General features: G+C 42.5%; 1 protein-coding gene across 7 annotated transcripts in view; it reads left to right on the top strand.

Moving 5' to 3' along the window:
* The window catches only part of EGFR (epidermal growth factor receptor), a 155,577-nt gene that overhangs the window by 111,837 nt on the left and 24,704 nt on the right, over nt 1–19,036 (top strand). For all 7 annotated transcript variants that reach the window (XM_086845386.1, XM_086845397.1, XM_086845418.1 and 4 more), the window contains 12 exons: nt 1–135; nt 1,889–1,957; nt 4,206–4,324; nt 5,742–5,883; nt 6,571–6,687; nt 7,255–7,381; nt 7,477–7,550; nt 8,709–8,799; nt 9,534–9,733; nt 10,780–10,912; nt 12,272–12,371; nt 14,280–14,437. In XM_086845386.1, the coding sequence (XP_086701512.1) occupies nt 1–135; nt 1,889–1,957; nt 4,206–4,324; nt 5,742–5,883; nt 6,571–6,687; nt 7,255–7,381; nt 7,477–7,550; nt 8,709–8,799; nt 9,534–9,733; nt 10,780–10,912; nt 12,272–12,371; nt 14,280–14,437 (1,465 nt within the window). The remainder of the gene's footprint in view (nt 136–1,888; nt 1,958–4,205; nt 4,325–5,741; nt 5,884–6,570; nt 6,688–7,254; nt 7,382–7,476; nt 7,551–8,708; nt 8,800–9,533; nt 9,734–10,779; nt 10,913–12,271; nt 12,372–14,279; nt 14,438–19,036) is intronic.

Below are 19,036 nucleotides of genomic sequence, written 5' to 3'. Positions count from 1 at the left end.
AAATTCTCAATGGAGGTGTTAAAATCAGCAACAACCCCAAACTGTGCAACATGGACACTGTTCTTTGGAATGACATCATTGACACAAGCAAGAAGCCTCCCACAGTGCTTGAATTTGCAAGCAACCTATCTTCTTGTGAGTATTAACTTACCAAAAGTGCTATGTGTCCCCCTCTATTTCAGAGAGTAAAATGAACATACCATCTTTCATGTAGTGGGTTCCTGGTCCAACAATTTCTAGCAAAGGCCACCTAGCCCTGTTCCAAGAGAAATGCTTTCATTTCTGCACCACTGGCCTAAGACAGAACTTTTCATGGTGGCTAGGTCCTTAATGCATAGCTCAGCAAAGTTTTTGGGAATGTTCCCCTTGGTTTAAGACAGTATCCTGAATATGTGCTCAGCTCAGAAAAACGTGCATTCATTTGCTTTCCAGCAATCTTCTGTTTACAATGTAAGGCTCTGGTCTAGAAAAGCCATATGGGTAGCTTCATGGAGTTACTTGAAGCCTTTTGGGAGCTAAGGCCCAAGTTGAATGACATAAAATTCTCCTGTTTTGGGCTACATAGATTACCCTGGAAGAGATAATAATAAACAGGTAGATAAATCTGACACTTCAGATCAACAGGGAGATGCGGGGATATTTAAAAGTTTGTACAGCATTTGCTTAGAGGAGGCTCAAGCTAATCCTTCAGCCTTATGAGTCCCTTGTAAAATCCCCAGCCATTTCACAGAAAGGAGGGTTTATTTTCATTTCTGAGCATTTCATTTCTGGCACTATAAATTGGCAGGAAAACATATTTTCTTTATCTTCTTCCAGTTGCATAATTGCCTGAGAGCGAATAGCCAACTTCTGTGTTGACTTATTTTTCTACGGAGCCCTGGCATAATCAAGGAGTTGCAAACTATACATGTCAGCACAGGAGTTTGGCTCTGTACACCACAGAAATGTTAACCTTTAACTTTTCAGCTTAAAAAAAAAGAAGTTCTTTGGTCCCACACCAAATCAATCAATTCTTGGACAAGTATTGGCATTTGTTCAGCTATTTGATGGCTGACGGGGGGAAGGAGAATCACATGCTGTTAGTGGGAAGAAACACTCCAGTAGGAAATGCCTTTTAAATGTAGTGAATTCCACATTAATCTGCTAAGACAGCCTTTTATGGCTTTAATAATGGTCCCATACTCTAAAATAAGTTGTTTCTCTGGGACTTTGCTTGTCATTAAGAGAAAGAAAAAGGAAGAACAGAGCAAGGAGAGAGAAATGGGAAAGAACCCAGCACTGAACCCTCGAGGTCAGGCAAGGTGTCTGTCCATCCTGCCCACCCCTCCATCAGTTGTCCATCTGCAGCATAGTCCTACACAAGGAGTATTTTTGGCAGAGGGTGGGAGGAGGGTGCAAAGACAAGTCAAATTACTTTGTGGTCAGAGTAGCTGGCAATTGCCCGTGAATCCAGTTGGATTTGTTTTCATTCTAGAGCTGCCTTGTTCAGAAACACTGATTTACATGTGGCCTGTAGTGAGCAGCTGGCACATGTCTGACTTCAAGCCAGTGGTGACTTGCCATTGCATGAAAACCCCAGCAGAAGGGCCAGCCGGGCAGTAGCTGAGATTCCTGTTCCTGGGAAAAATATGCCTCTTTCGTAAGCTAGACTGGCTGGGTGTTGTGCTTGCTTGCTCAAAGGTGTGGAGGTGGAGAACTGCACGTAGGAAAGCAGAGGTGAACAAAGGAAAACGAATTCAGCTCTCAAATTTTTTGAGCACTGTTATATAGGTGCTTCCTACCCTGCTTTATTGGGAAGGAAAACTCAAGTCATTGTTTTCTGTTGCTCATGGTACAACATTGCTGTTTTCTTTGTTTACAGAATATCATACTCTCTCTTGTGTTTTAGGTCCCAAATGCCATCAGAACTGCACAGAAGACCATTGCTGGGGCCCAGGCCAACAAAACTGCCAGACATGTAAGTCTGCAGATTAGTTAAGAAATAGCTTGTGTGCACTAGCATACATACTACATTTCTGTCAACTGAAAACCTAACCATAATTATGCAGGTGAGATGCTTGCCTGATAGTAAGAGAGCAGCAGAAACATCCATTTACAAGCGCCTGAGATTTTGCAACAGTTTATTTTTCCTAAAGTAAAGGTTGAGGAGGAACACCATGACAATTTGTTTCACTGCTTTTTTTTTTTCCCTCTAAAAATTTGGGAAATACACTCAGTTTTGTTTTGTGAAAAGATCAGTGGAAAATGTGCTGATCTAGACATAATGCAAATGGAAGCAACATCCTACATTCAGTTTTCTATTGCAAATATTCACCTGAACCTAAGTATTTTGTCTACAAATATCAAGCCAAATTTGTATGACTTATAGCTTGAGGAAAGAGGAGCATATGCCTTTCCTGTCTTCATTTAGGGTAGGCTTCAGTTTTTGTCAGCTGGCTCTCTGAGCACAGTTTGGCTCTCAGGGTGGACAGTGGCTGTGCATACAAAGCCCTTCCTGGGTTGGTTCCTGTAGCTGAGGCTGCACAGCTGTCCCAGGACCTTGCTAAACCTCAGGTCTCAGCCCTGCAAGCTTCCAGCATTTACAAACCCTCACTGGATTCAGGAGGTTGACGAGTGCATAAAACAAAACCTTTTGTGGGCTCTTGCTCGCCTCTCCAGGCATTTGAGAATCTGGCCAATTGAAAATGGATTGCACATCTCCATATGTGGGAAAGTTTGGGGGATATGTCTCTTTCTCCTGGAAATGAACGTGGGATACTCTATATGAAGTAAAAATGCTTGATGTGATATATGTTTCCAGCAGGAAACTCTAGTCAATAGTTATCAAAGAGATTAGGTGCTTTATTCCCCTGCTAATTCTTATGAAAAAAATTGTATCAAAATGCTGTTCATGTAGAACAATGTGCCTTTTATTCCCCTGTTTCTAGTTGAATGGAGGAATTGCTATCAGAGAAGCTAATGCATACTGTGGAAATAATCTGCTTCCTTGAAAATATACTACCTTGCTTACAGGTCTACAGGAAAAAAATAAAATAATACAGTTTGGATACAGAACTGTGTAAAGAAAAAAAAAAATATATGATTTAAAAAAGTCACTGTCATGTACCCTGTAGCTGGCTATTTTTTGAAATAATTTTCTGTTAATTAACAGCCATGGTTTTCATACTTACAGGAATTCCTGATAATATTGTAACTCATTTGTGCTAACTGTGAAGTTGATAACAGTTAGCACAGTGCACAGCTGAAATGCTCAGGGTGCTGTATGAAGCAGAGTAGCCATCAGGTTCTTCTGGCACCTTATGCCAGGTTCCGAGGATCAGTAATTTTTAATTTTTAATTTAAAATTTTTTTTTTCTAGAGAACAAACGATCCCATTTTGGGTCTCTAGTACAAAAACATGCTAGCCATTCATTTTTGGGTTTTTTTTAATATTGTTCTGATTATCCTTTTCTCTGCTTTGATATTCAAATGGAGAAGCTTTCCCAGTTCTCCACAAAATATTGCAGGCAGTTTTTGCTTATCTGCAAAAAGCTGGACCAGGGCCAGTTAGTTCTTCCTTTGGGTTGTTGCACTGGTGCAAACCCTGAGGGAGTTGTGTAATGAAGATAAAATTTGGCCAAGGATTTGAACATTAAAGAAGAAGAATTCAATGTGCGCATGAAATCTGCTTGCTGAGTCTCCCCTATCTCTGCACATTTTGGAAATATTCTATTGCATTAAAGGGACATTTTACAGCACCACACCACCAATGTACAGTTTCCAGTTATAGTACAGAGTCTTGGCAATTCTGCCACATTGTTTTTCCCAAAGTTAGCACCAATAATAGTAAATTCTCTCAATGAAATTGAGACGGATTCTACCCTGTTGCCCAGCTATAAGGCGCAATGACTCTGTCACAGAGTTTTACTTGGTCTAAGCATTGATGCAAGAGGATTATTCTTTCTAAGCAGTACGTACTTCCTGGCTGGAATCAAGACTTCTTAGCACCTCATAAGAGCCAAGATAATTACAGGCTGAACATGACCCCTTCTTACCACCACCCACACTTGCTCTCACCCTTCCCAAACTTTGGCCTTAAATGAGGACAGAACATTTTCCCATGAGGAAAATCTAGAACAGAACCTGCACCAAACCCATTCTCCATATTTCTTGATCTCATTGCAGCAAAACAGCTGATGTTTTTAATTTTTTCTTGTATCTTCCAGTAACAAAAGTCATCTGTGCTCAGCAGTGCTCTGGTCGGTGCAGGGGAAAGGTGCCCAGTGACTGCTGCCACAACCAGTGTGCTGCGGGGTGCACCGGCCCTCGGGAGAGTGACTGCCTGGTAATGATGCTAGACCACCACCATAAGGGCTTCAATCCCTGACACAGCAAGCAGGGCTTTCAGCTGCATGTCCTCTAGCCTTCTTCAGCCCCAGAAGGCCTCCTGAGAGATGCTGTCCTGGGGGGTGCTCCGGGGCTTCCCTGCATGGGTGGTTGTTTGGGAGGGAAATTGGCACGAATTTCACAGCATCCTTAGCTGGTCTTTACTGGCTCTACCCATGGACTTTCCTAGTGTGCTCCAAACCAGCATTAGTGCCTTTGACTGCCCAGTGAGTTCAGCGTTGTTGCAGAGCATCTAAGTGTTTGCTGTAGGCAACTTGCCCAGGTGAGCAGGTCCACGGGCTCACAGCTGCCCCCATGGTGCAGCAGTCTTCCAGGCCAGCATAGCTTTGCCTTGTACTCTTTAGCACTAGTGAGTAATAACCTCTGTTTACAAAAGCAAAAACTTGTACAGGAAGTAAGAAGCAAAGGATCTTCATTTTTTTGCTTTTCACCAAACTTCACACATGAAATCTGGGTTTCCCTTTCTGCCTGTGACTTACCACAAAAGCACTGTGTTTGGGGAACCCTGAGGCAGTGAAGAGAAAAGAAACCAATGGAGCTTCTTTAGGGAATAAAGGTCCCATTGCTTTTCCACAAGAGTTTCAGGGGTTTGGTGCATGCTGTGGTTTTAACTCTTCCCTGTTTGCACTATACTTCATTCAGAATTAAGTGACATCTCAGTAATCACCATAGAAATCATCCGACCTGGATTTTATTGTTGTTACCTCTATTCCTGGTTTCCTTTTAAGATGGCTATGATCCCCTTGCTAGCTCACAGAGAAGTTACTCTCTCTCATCTGGAAAGCCAAGGGAGAAGAAAGGGAAAAAGAGAGTCATTATTAATTTGATGCAGATTTAGATTGGAAGAACCAACTTGCCCTTCATAAATGCCTGTTAAATTGTTCATTACCTGCAGCCAAATATAATGGCTTGAGTTTAATATTTAGCCAGAAAAGTCAGTAATTGACAGGAAGGGACTTGATTTGATTTAGGTTATTAAAAACTGGCCAAGAAAAGTACAGTTTGTCTTGATCTGGTTGCTGCTTGTAGGGAAAATTTTTCTGTCTAAGGTATGCAGATTTACTCCTGTTCCCACGTGAATCCTAGCAGCTCTCCACCAGAGTGCCAAGGTTTCTTGTTCAGAAAAAGAAAAGCTTATGATTTCTCTTTTAAAAAATACTGAACTCAGTTTGCCCAGCCTGAAGCAATCTTTCAACTTCAAAGCCTGAGGGACCATCCCTGTAGATGCTTGGGGTTTTCATTAGAGCTAAGCAGAAAGCAGGTGAGGCCATCAGAGTGTTTTGAAGACCTTGTGTAAAATCACTGTCACTTTTTAAGGAGAAGGCAATTTAATAGGTGCTGTTGTTCAATGACAGGCATGCCGCAAGTTTCGGGATGATGCTACGTGCAAGGATACATGTCCCCCATTGGTCCTGTATAACCCCACCACTTACCAGATGGATGTGAACCCTGAAGGAAAATACAGCTTTGGAGCCACTTGTGTGAAGGAATGTCCACGTAAGTTCATTTCAGGTTGCAGCCCCAGAGGAAGTGGGGAGTTGGAGAAAAGGGGGAAGGGTTCTATGTCATCCCTCTGTGCTGTGGTCAGGTGAAAGAGCACTTGTTAATCTCCAGTGTCTCTGGGAACTGAGAACAGGTGACAAAGTGAGCCTCTTCAAACAGTCTGCATCCATCACCTTGCCTGATTTTTAATCTTTGCATTTTGACTCCTGAAATTTTTTCTCTTAGTGAAGAAAAAGGTATCTTCTGAAAACCATAAAACAATGGCTATATGAGATCAATTCTATGGATTACCAAAGCATTATCCACTCTTAACTGGTTTTTAATTAGGACTGTTAAAAATTGATTTTAACACTCTGTCTCAAGGCCTGTGATCACTGTTTTCTCTACAGATGCTTTCTTTTCCTTTCTTGCTGTTCCATTTCTGTATTCTTTTAATCCACCAAGACTTGAATGTTGTTTTATCCTTCTGTGACCATCCCCCTCTCTGTAAAATAGTGATAGCACTGTATGTTCATCTGCCTTCAAATAATGTTTGTAATGTTCATAGTCAACACCTGTACTTTCCTGAGTGTGCCAAAAGCTCAAACCCCCTTTTTCTTACAAGTCTTGAAGCGCTTGTCTGGCCCTCAAAGCATCCTTCTTGTATTATTTCAGTCACCTTTGTATCCCTTTTTTTTCCAGACAACTATGTGGTGACAGACCATGGCTCCTGCGTTCGCTCGTGCAATGCTGATACTTATGAAGTGGAAGAAAATGGTGTTCGGAAATGTAAAAAGTGTGATGGGCTATGCAGCAAAGGTATAAAAAGCATGGAATAAACCAGTAGGGCTTTGAGATGATAGAGAACTTACTAGGAAAAGTGCTGGGAGTTTTGATCTTAGTTAAGTGCAAGTTCAGTATCAATCAGATCCAGTGATAGCTTGGAGATCCGACAAGTGGTTTGATCAGAAGGCATGACTGTGGAACAGGCTCTCCAGATGGGATACACCACAAGTACAGCAGATAAATTGTGTGTTGTGTGCATGTACATCTTGCACGTCAGCCTTCTCCTCCCTTTGTCCTTCCCAGTGTCTCATCAAGGGGGATGGAAATGGGACAAAGAGAGAAGGGAATGTGCCAGAGCCTGTGTGCAGAGATGCTCAGACCAGAGCTGCACAGCTGGGCAAGCAGGAAGCAGTTATCCAGCGGCACTATCTGAAAAGCAAAAATAGGCAAAAGATCTATGAAACTCAGAGTGGTAGGTTTGACAGTACAGGAGTTCTTTCTGAACTCATGGCTCCTTCATGTTTCTACCCTGACATGTGACTGGGCTTCACTTTTGTTCCCCCCTGACTTTTGTATCTCTCCTTTATCCTTCCATCACAGTGTGCAATGGCATCGGAATAGGGGAGCTTAAAGGGATCCTCTCCATAAATGCCACAAATATCGACTCCTTCAAAAACTGTACCAAGATCAATGGGGACGTCAGCATTCTCCCAGTTGCATTTCTAGGGTGAGTTACCTGCTGGCCATCAAGCACTGAAAGAAAAGGGCCGGGGAAAATCCAGGCTAAGCCATTCTCACAATTTCTCATTCTGTTTGTTTCAGTGATGCCTTCACGAAGACCCTGCCTTTGGATCCCAAGAAGTTGGATGTCTTCAAAACAGTCAAAGAAATATCAGGTTAGCAGTGAATTTAAGCTGAGGTGTTTTTTGACTGATACTGCCAAAAACAAATGGGAAGGAGGGAAATTTTTTAAGCACATGAAGAGAAGTGCATGCAAAGTGTTTCTTGTCTCTGAGCTAACAAGGGTCACTCTTAACCAAGGTGGTCAGCAGCACCTTGCCAGCATTACACCCACATAACCCATACTAGTCTTCTATCCAAGGTGTGTGGTTTGGCCAGAATATCCCTTCTGCTGAACTGTCAGCCCTAGAGAAGAGTAAAAGCCGTGGAGATCCTCAGCCACCCAAGAAGCATGTGGTGATGCAGAGGCGTGCCACTCCAGCTAAAAAAAGCCAAGTGTGTTTCTATTTGTGGAAAACTTTTCAGCAGCTCCTTAGGGAAGCATGCTCAGTGGCTTGCGTCATCCTTATGGAGACACCCTCTCCAGCCTGAGGAACTCTTCCTTGGGGTGAATTTGTCTCCATGAGCACAAAGCAGCCAGCAGAGCACTCAGCCACTGTCTTGCACCAAGTATCAATTAAAAATGTGTTCAACCCATTATGAAATGAATGTAACATCAGGGCTAGGTCTGCAGACACGACTTCAGCTCTCCTGTTCTTTCTCCCTCACCTGTGTGGTTCCCTTCAGGGTAGCAATGACTAGCTGCAGCATACAGCAGCCTGCAATTTTCCAAATTCTCCCCTTCCTCACAGACACCTCAGCTGAGCTGGGAATTCTGCTTGCCTCAGAAAATTCACAAGTAGCTAGTCTGCTCTGTTCCCACTTTTCAGTTTTCCTCTTCCCTGAGGTCAGCAGAAAAATGGGATAGAGTGCTGCCTTTCTCCCACAGATCCAGTCTGCAGCCTCTCAGCCAGGGCATCTACTGGCAAGAGGCATTGTTGCTGGTGACCCGGTGTGGCAGGATGTGCAGCTCTGTTACACTCCTAAGCCTTCATGGTGGACTAAGAAGTAAACTGTTTATAAAACAGGGTTTAAAAATATCTCCTTGCTCTCTAAAATGTCATGTTAGACTTTGAGATCCTTCAGATAAGCATAGGGAAAGTACAAGCACCTTCTCCTGGTGCAGGATTTGCTACGAGAAGGTTCTGCTGCCAGTACTAATGGTGAGTTCATTTCCATTACAATTATTTTTTAATCTTCTTTTCCTCTTTCAGGATTTTTGTTGATTCAAGCCTGGCCTGAGAATGCTACTGATCTCTATGCTTTTGAAAATCTGGAGATTATACGAGGCAGAACAAAGCAACAGTAAGTAAATCATGTGCCACAGCCACTCTGAGGAGCCTTGTTTTGAGCTGCTCTTGTCTGAGCACACTGAGGTTTTAAGCAAGTGTGAGCTTCAGGTATCCCAAAACTGATGCAAAATGGAGCAAAACCTGCAAGAAGTAGAGCACCACCTCTGCAGCATAGATAATGTGCCCTGGGAATAAAGACTCTTAGCTCTGTGCCATGTGTAGGGGGCTGCCTGCTTTCTGGACCAGGGTCTTCCCCACCATCCTGGAAGCACAGGCAAGACAGAAAGTGCTCTTTACAGTCTGGGGTAAGTCACAATGTGATCAGAAGCACTGTGGGATTTGAGTTAGCTGGGCAGTCAGGGATGGAGGCTGCCAAGTAGTGCAGACATCAGCAATGCTTCCAAGGACCCCCCTAGGCTTGCCCCAAGGGTAAGAGTGACTTGGTGGACAAGCACAAAATAATAGCTGCTTTACCTACAACCATTGTTCCACATCATTTACTTGTCAGAACGTGTGTGTCCTGACAGCTTTAGCTTAAAAAGCCCTTGCAAAACCAGATGAGAGTATTGCAGCTGTTAAGTAATAGGCATGTCATGTATGAGGCATTAAGTTTAGAGGGCTGAGCAGAATCTTGCTTTAAGAAAATGCGGGATGCATTTGACAACTAAAAGAAAAATATGCTGAGTAAATCCTGCTTACTAATTACCTTTCTTGCATGTTTTTTCTATTTGTTCATCTCCATTTTAGTGGCCAGTATTCCCTTGCTGTTGTTAATTTGAAAATAAAGTCCCTAGGGCTGCGGTCCCTCAAGGAAATAAGTGATGGAGATGTTGCCATTATGAGGAACAAGAACCTCTGCTATGCTGACACCATGGACTGGCACAGCCTGTTTGCAACTGAGAGCCAGAAAACAAAGATTTTACAGAATAGAGATAAAAATGAGTGTGGTAAGTGAGAGCTGTGTTCCTGCTCACCATCAAAGGTCATGCTGAAATTCAAGAGTAAGCTTATATTGTCATGATTCAACTACGGCTTTTTTTGTCCATGTTCCTCTGGCTATAAAATTCATCAGTGATACTGCTTTAATGAAAGTGGTAAGGGAAGAGTGGGATGATTTTTTTTTTATTTCCCATCAAAATATGGGCTTTGAGGTGCCCAGCAAATCAGGAGCTTCTTCACTACTATGAGCATAATGAAGACACTTCAGTTGAAGGACAGAAAAGCTAACTCATAATACTGGCATTTTTTGACAACATCAAAGCTGCTGTTCAACCATACTGCTATTGGTTGCAGTAGTCCCTGGGCCAAAATCTAATTATTTCTTTTTGCAAAATATGAATTTGTTGTATTTTAGAAATTGGTCATAGAAATACAGAATGCTTTGGGTGAGAAGGGACCTTTAAAGGTCATGTAGGCTGACCCCCCTGCTGTGGGCATTGATATCTTTCACTAGACCAGGTTGCTCAGGGCCCCATCCAATCTGACCTTGAACTTTGAGGGATTAGGCATCCAGCAATTCCCTATGCAACTCGTGGCAGTGTCTCACCACCCATTGTAATGGGTGTAATTGTATCCATAAATCTATCTACCCTTTCAGTTTAAAAGCATTTCCTCTTGTCCTGTTACTACAGGCCTTGTTAAAAAGTTGTTGTAAGTGCCCTTCAAGTACAAAAAATCCACAGTAATGTTTCTCCAGCTGTCTCTTCCCCAGGATGGACAACTCCAGCTCCCTCAGCCTGATTTAACTTTATTATATGTCTGTTAAGCTGTCACAGAGGAGATCATTCTTATTTTGAATGGCCAGAAGCCACTCCATTTCAGGCTTTGGGATTTAGAGAAGCATGGTTACTCCTCTTCCACTCTACCAGAGCCATTCATAGCTGTTTTGGAACAGGTTGGGGAAACCAGTTGGTCAGATGGAGTGAGAATGGAGAGTTTGACCTCTCTTTTGTCTTGACATCCATGTCTTTTCTTGTCCCTCTTTCTCTCCCAGCTGCTGCCAAGCATGTTTGTGACCCCCTGTGCTCAGACGTAGGCTGCTGGGGCCCAGGGCCCTTCCACTGCTTCTCCTGCAGGTTTTTTGATCGTCAGAAGGAATGTGTGAAACAGTGCAACATCCTGCAAGGGTAAGGGGTCTCAGGGATGCTTTAAGTTTTGGTGATGGCATGGGGGTTTTGGTTTTTAAAATGTGTTATTTTAGCTAGAAAGAAAGCAAGAAATTTGGTCTCTGGTTGCATGGGATTTCCCCAGCTTTGCAGAGATGTTGTATGAACACAGTACCTAGCTCAGGTACCTCTCCTTCCCCATTCAGTGTTGCTTAGGAGTTTGCTCCTGACATGGTGACTGCTAAGAAAACAATTCCCTTAAGTCCACAAGGAGACTGTCTGGAGGCCCAAGGAGGCTAAGCCTTGGGCTTTCTTCCCATGAGAAAGAAAGGAGTTTAACGCCCGAGCTGTGACTGTCACACCAAGTACACTGGGTGAGAGCCATAACCATTTAGAGTCTCTGGGAGCTCAGTCGTCCCCAGACCCAGGGCTGCACTGCTTGGTAGACTTCCTTCCCCTTATATTTGCTCAGATGAGCAGCTCACTCTCGCAGTTTGAAAAGTTGCAGTCAAGGGAGAATGAACTTTCATCCAAAAACCACTGAGAGTAGCAGTTTCAGGCAAAATTATTGCCTCACTCAGGACTTGGAAAAAATATTGCTGCCTTGTATGTCAATTCAACAGGTGATGTAGGTGGAAAAAGCATGTCTAGCAGCAAAATTACAAAGTTTGACTTTTAAAGCTCCTGAGTATTAAGCAAATACTTGTCAGGGTGCTAATGCCTCTGATGTTTGTATTTCTCTAGTGGCTTGCAGTATAGCAGCTGTCTTTCTTTTAAAGTGAATTCCCTCTAGCAGCTATTATAACCTGAAGGGCAAATCAGGGCATTTTTTTGTGTCAAATGATGGGTAGATTTAGTTTAATTAATAACACCATTACTTGAAGTGGAACAGCTTTATTGCTATTAAAACCATCTGTTCCCAACTTTCATATTTTAATGATTCATTGTGTGTTGTAGAGAGGACATGAATTTAATTATCAGTGCCTTGCTGTTTAACTTTCCTAATTATTATTTGTAGCCTTGGAATTACTTGAACTGTTTTTGCTGATCTCTTTGCATCACTACCATTTAAAAGCTTCTAGAAATGGTTGTGAGTATTCTGTGACATTAGCTTAAAAGGGAAAGTAAACTAATTTGTAGTGTGCAATCTGGAGTGCCATGTGTTTCACTGTCAACCAAATTTCCCTTACTCTTACGTCCTCCTGGTTGCACTGAGCAAGTGCTACTGGTGTAGCCAGGGGGGTGCCTCATCCTGTCTCAGTACCATCATCGTCTCAATCAAATGTGGAAAAGTCTGGAAAAGGAGAGAAGACCACAATTTATCACTTGCTTTTGTTTCTGAGGTTTAATTATTTCTCTTTTTTTGTTGTTGTTTTCCAGGGAGCCAAGAGAGTTTGAGAAGGACTCCAAGTGCCTGCCCTGCCACCCTGAGTGCCTGGTGCAAAACTCCACCGTGTACAATGCAACCTGCACTGGACCTGTAAGAGCAGATTCATCTTAGCAAACCTGAGCCTCAGATCATGTATTAATATCTATTTACCATGTTCAGATAATCCTGAGGTCTCATTCTAACCCTATTTGATGTGAAGCAGAGAATGAGGGTGGTTAGAAGTCAAGATCTTGGGGAAAGGGAGAAGGATAGGAAACCTCAAGGTGTGAGTTTTATTTTCTGGTATGTAATCCAGAGTCACCGACATTGTAGAGTCTTTAATATTTTTTGTATTTTTGCAGAAAAAAAATTACTTAGTTTGGGAAATATGGCAAACATTTGAGTAACATATAACCTCTCAACTTCCAAGTCAGTGTGAACACATTAGGTCAAACTCATATCTTAATTGTAAAGGTCCAGCTCTCTTTTTTTTAAATTTGTGTTTTTGTTTTGTTTTGTTTTGTTTTGTTTTTTTAGAACAAATCTCCTGCTTCCATCACAGGTCCACCTCTGTATTATTTAACCCAACTCTTTAAACACCTCTTGCCACTGCCACCAGCCTCAGAGTGTTTGAGCCTTGCCCATTGTTGTGGGTTAGGAATGGTACTCCCCAATTTAGTACTCCCACTGAGACTCTCCAAACCACAAGACGCTCACTCACTCCCTCTCCCCCTTCCTCCGTGGCAGGCTGGAGAGGAGAATTGGAGGCACAAGAGGGGAAAATCACGGGCTGAGATAAGAACAATTTACTGGAAACAGCAATGAGATAAGGAAGGGAACAGTAACAGCAGCATCATTAGTAACAGTGTACAAGAAAGGGGAAGGATTTACACAATGCTCAGAACCAGCATTACCCCACTGTTCCCTCTATCATGCTTGCTCAACCAGAGGGAACCCCTTCCCAGAAGAAACTTCTTCCTGTGCCCCTGGCAATGACATGAAGGGGTATAGAATAACCCCCATGTCCTAGCCATGCCTCTCCTGGCTACTGCAAAAATTAACCCTGTCCTGTCAAGAACAAGGACACCCATCTTCAGTTTGAAGAGTCACTGCTCAGTAATGTGAAGCATTTCCATCCTCCCTCCTAGCACCATGGCCTCCAGGATGTTATTTACATTATAAACTCCTTCAGGCAGTGACCCTCTGGTCCATATTTGCCTAGCATCTAGTAGTCTATTATAGTGGCCCTTACACATTACAGTGATTAAAATAATCTTCCTATAGCGTGTCTTACTTTTGTCCCACTGCAACCAGCACTGTGGATCTGGTCTGGTCTTTCTCCATAGTAGAATTTGACCCACAATTGCTGGTTCTCCTGTTTTAAAATATTTAGGTCATTCATGGTGCTGTTACAGTCTTAATAAAAACAGTTCTGCCAAAAATGGCTGAAGGCAATGCCTTTAAATACAAACTTAAGTGTTTTTCAAAGTGGAAAAAAAAAATGCATGAACTCCTTCATGGGTTGCCTTCATCATCCTATGCTGCTTCTTCCGAACAGAGGAAAGAACCTGTGCTGAGAAACCAGAAAAATAATGATTTTATTCCGGTATTTCAGGGAGGTATCAGGAGGTGTATATCCACTATTTTAAACTATGTGACAATAGATTGCGCCAGGTAGCAACCAAGCTGTCTGCTTTTCAGCTAACCCTTATCAAGGTGTCATTAAATTCTTCCCCATTTAAAATGCAAAATGCAAGTTTTCCAACCAGACAGAAGGCAGAGGGAAAAAAAGAAGCAACATTGTAGTGCAAGAAAATATTAGCTTTAAGCACCAGGAGCTGTCTTTTGTATGGTCCATCCTACAAGAGCAATTATTTGCAAGAATATCAGGTAGCAAGGTGATAAAACCAGACAATGCTGAAAACTTCCAGCAGTGGAAGGCATTTAGATTTATATTCTGAATTTCCTCCTGAATAGGCTGATGTAAGGGCATTATAAACAAGTTGTTTCTCTCTGCAGGGCCCTGACAATTGCATGAAGTGTGCCCATTTTATAGATGGCCCCCACTGTGTGAAATCCTGCCCAGCAGGGGTTCTGGGTGAGAATGACACCCTCGTCTGGAAATATGCCGATGGGAATAATGTTTGCCAGCTCTGCCATCCAAACTGCACCCGGGGGTGAGTAGAACCTGGGACTGAATGGCGACAAGGAAGAAAAGAAAGACAAACAGCTTGTCTCGGGCTCTTTCTCTTCCTGATGAGATCCCATGTCAAACCACTGAGAAGAACTAGCAGGGAGCAAGAAGGTCAGGAGGACACAGTTAATGTGAGCAGAGTGTGGCAAATTTTTTAAGTAGGGAAAGGTCAGTGATGCTTTGTCTTTATGCAGAAGGAAAGGAAAAAAAAAAAGGTTTAAGGGGTTTTGAGTAGGCTTGTTTGATAACTTGAGAAAAGAATTTTACAGGACTCAACCACCAGTGGTACACCTTTTTTTTTCCCACCTGGCATGTTGCTGTGTCCTCTGGTTTTGAGAGGAACATCAGTGACATCTGGTGGATGCTGGGTTCCCAGGACCCATTTTTCTCTGCACCTTTCAACTTTCAGGAGGGAAATCCCAGTGGGGTAACACAGTGGATTTATTTTTTTCCTTCTTTCAATATGCTAGCACTTGGCCTGAGTTTAAAGCCTTGTGAGTGTGGCTTTTTTAACAGGCATCACAGTAAATCCAGTCCATATGAGCTATTGATACAATTCACCTGTATCAAGGTGTGAATTGACCTGTTTAACCTACATCACAAGTAATAGTGGTCTCCTCTCCTTATTTCCAGCCTACAGAAGATATGGGATGCACAAGAAAAGGTTTTAGTATTTGAGAGCTGGTTATTGGACTGTGATGCTTTTGGAGCAAAAAGCTAGCCCATGTTTGGTGTATTTTCCATCAGAGGCCTCTGCCTTTTACCCTGCAAGTGTGTCTGATCCAAAATCCTTCTATAATATGCTCATAATAAGTGTTGCAAGAGAGAAGTTGTAACATACTCATTGTAATATACATCACATTGTATATTAGCTAGTCCAACTGCCAGTTCCCCACCTTCATGGAAAAAAGGAAATAAAGAGTGGAATCAGCAAGTAACAGCCCTTACTAATGCTCGTAGTGGAATTCAGTGCAATGGTTTTCAGACAGTAGTTATACCAGCCTGGTGGATTTGCCACAATTTACAGCAGTAGCCCCTGTTTTTGCTATAGTCACAGACAAGGCTTATCAGGACTTCTCACTGCAAGCCCAAGAACTTTTCTCAGCTGGAAAGGGATCATAATAAGTTTTCTCTTTATTAATGACCTCAGTAGTCCCTACTGATTTGAACTGGCCACAGTGGTCCGATACCCTCCTTCTAACTGGCCACATGGAAATGCAGCTGATTAGTGGAACAGTGTAATGAGTAACAACATCTGAACATGGCTTTTTTTATACTGTGCGGCCTCGGTAGTGAGATCAAACACTAGGTTCAAATGCAGATTTGGAGAATATCATTTGCCAGACAGGGATGTAAAACAAGCCACACTGTGGCTCTTAGTGCACAAGCAAGTTCCCCAAACAGAGTTGATCAGGGAAGTCAATTCCTGCCTTGCTTTAGCAGTGGATGGGGGAACCACAAGAGTCAGGCAGGAGATGAGTTAAGGAGACTTTTTTTAAATGAGGGTACCCATGCCTCAGTGTATTTCTCCCTGTGTTATTAAGGCAGAACATAAAAAGTAGCATCAATTTCATCTTTCACATGGAAGAGCTGGGCTGAGTTTGCATCAGTTACATTGTTAACATGCTCAATAGCCCAATTTGAGTTGATGCCCGAATGTGGCAGGTGAAATAGGCTGTATCCCTGAAGGGCTCAAAGAGCTAGAAGGAAGTAGTGTTGCAATATTTGCTATACAGATGGGACATCTGTGACCATGGATGAGTAGGGAGCCAGTGTCAGGGTTATAATATGGGAGCATGCAGTCAGGCACAGCATTGTCCCTCGGAAGGCAATCCATCAGCAATGCCATTTCTCTTCACGCCTTTCCCTCATTTTGCTGTGGGAATGGATCTGTTCAGCAGTGGGTGGAAAACATCTGTCTCACAATGCTTTTGCATCCTTAGAAACCACAGTCTCAGCGATTCTTGCATGACAAGAAACAACTTCATTTCTGTCCCTGTCCAATTTCACAGCTAGAGCCCACAAAATCTTATCAGCATGATTAAGTGTGCTGACTTCAGTAGTTATGCAAGCAAAGGTTCCCAGGATCTCTCTCTGTTTTCCTTATTTGAAGAAGCTTCAAGTAATAGACTTCTCCTCCCAGTAGAAGTTTGTCACAAATTTCATTTTTTATTTTTAGGTATGCGTACTGGTCGCACACTGCTTTTTTTGTAATGCCACAAAGAATTCCTTTGAGTCTCACTTTCTTGGCTGAGTCCATTTTTCAGCCTTCATTGAGAAACAGAATGAGGGATGCTTTCTCCTGTTTAGTCCAAAAGGCCCTTTCTCTCCCAATTCTTCTGTATTCTCTTGGGGATTTTGTACACAAGCTTCCTTTTGCCCTGCCTCTAGTATAGCTGAGAATATATTCTACAATAAAGAAAGCAACATCTCAGAAGTCCTGGAATTACCCCATATGTTCATCAATTAAAGATACTCATCATCTTAATTAACCTTGTCAGTGCTGAAGGATTTGATTTTCTCTTGCCAGTTTCACAGAGTACAGGAAACAAACTCAGACACAACCACTGGGATGGATAAGGAAGGAGGAGAAGCCACCACTGTTGCAAATACCACTGGCTGGCACATCCTGCCTGCATCCACAACACTCTGTGTCTCACCCATCTTCATTTTAAATGCTAAGGGATTTCTGGGGAAGATGAGAAAGTGGCCAGGGGATCTGAGAGGGAAGGCTCCAGAAGCACAGCACAAGTTCTATGCCTTTGTCATTCTTGGAAGGTTACTTAGAAATAGAGGACAAAGTAAAATTTTTGTAAAGTGTAAAAATATTTAAAAATTATTTTCCAGTTCTTTTATGATTGTGAAGTAACTTTGGCTGTTACCATGTGAGTCCCACCTGGAAGGCCATCAATTATAACAACTTGAATGTATTACATCAAATTAGGAACTATAGGTTGAAGAGAAAGTTGTTAGAATCTTGATAAATTTGGGAAACAAACAGCTGGGTCTGCACTGGGACAAGTAATATATTTACATAGCTGGAAAAAATGTGTAGTTCAGGATGAAGCAGGTTTCAGGAGCTGTACACAGAACTAATTTTCCAATAAGTAGAGAAATATATCAAAGACTGCAACTTCTGTTATATTCATCTCATATATCCATAAGATCTTGAGTTACTTCTTAACATAAGGTCACATTTCTCATTTTGGTTTCTGTAAGCAGAAGAAAAATTATTTAGGAATGGAAAACGTGATTGTTTAGATTCCATGAAATCTGGGTTACTTATGTAGGGTGTCATCATGAAATTCCACATTAAGAGAGATAGTTATATATAGTCCTGGAGGGATAATTCTTATGGGCTTTGTTACTTCTCTGACTTGTGAAATTAATCAAGAAAACCAAGTGGGATTTGAAAAGTACAAGCTGATCTCTATTTCTTCCCAAACAACTTTTTAGTTTTTCTTATGAGACTTCATATTGATGGATTTGTGTGGGGAAAGGAAGGGGACTGACAAAAGTCTACAGGTCTCCCACCTCTACTTTGATGTGTAAGAGAAGTGGTCAGTCATTCCTCAGACTGCAGCTACAATCACCTCAGCCAGTTTTTTTTTCTGTTAGGAAGCACATAGAGAACTTGCCATCCTAAAGTAGCATGGCAAACCAGAATTTTGAGGAAGAGACACTTTGAGGGACAGTAGCCATATTCTGAAATTAGGTCTAATTTTCTAATTTCACATTCATATCAAGAGCAGCTGCACATGCTTTGTTGCATTAGAAAGTCTCATCTGGGAAGCAGACTATGACTGGATGAGGTCTGGAGTCCTAGATCAGTTTTCCATTGAGCACCTGAAGAGAGAAGATCTGGCAAGATCTGCCTCCTATGATGATAAGCAAGCTGGTGGCTCTGCTCTCTGCACGTGCAGCCTCTCTGTGCTCAGTTACACAACTGAGAAGAAACAAAGCAAGCTGTATACTGGTAAGAAAGCTAAGGAGGCTGAGGACCCGGAATCCGGGAATTGGTATGCACAGCACTTCCAGCATGTCCAGGACACCAGGATGCACATTCCTGCATGGGAGCCCAGTGAACTTACAAGACCTTCCAGATGCTGGGTCTTGGAGCACTGTGTTGGCCCAGAAACAAGGCAAATATACAAGGGAAGATCCGAGTAATGAAAACAAACAAACAAACAAACTAAAACCCAATAAAATGAGTGGTTGCTTCACCTCTCCCTTCCCCAGACCCAGACTAAGTTATGAGAGAAGATCTGCAATTCTACCTGGCATTTTGAAATATTTCCTCCTCTCAGTGAGAGGGATTCCAGAGCAGTTTTCCTGGCATGGGCTCACTCCTTACCCCCTACTTGACCTCCTCTGGAGCTGTTTTGGGATAATCCATTTTCTTTAAGTCAGCACAGGGAGCAGATACCACAAACTGGACTTTACTCTTTCCTGTGCTCTGTTTTCCAGGGGTGATGTCACCCTCTCAGTAATGCTCTCCTTCCTCAGTAGACACCACAACGACCACAATTCCCATGAAGAGCATACATCTCATAGCCCAGCAGCACTTGGGGAATGCACTGGG

The sequence above is a fragment of the Cyanistes caeruleus genome, chromosome 1, assembly GCF_971803275.1.
Source record: "Cyanistes caeruleus chromosome 1, bCyaCae1.hap1.1, whole genome shotgun sequence".
Taxonomy (NCBI): domain Eukaryota; kingdom Metazoa; phylum Chordata; class Aves; order Passeriformes; family Paridae; genus Cyanistes; species Cyanistes caeruleus.
This window is presented reverse-complemented; position numbering and strand designations above follow the sequence as displayed.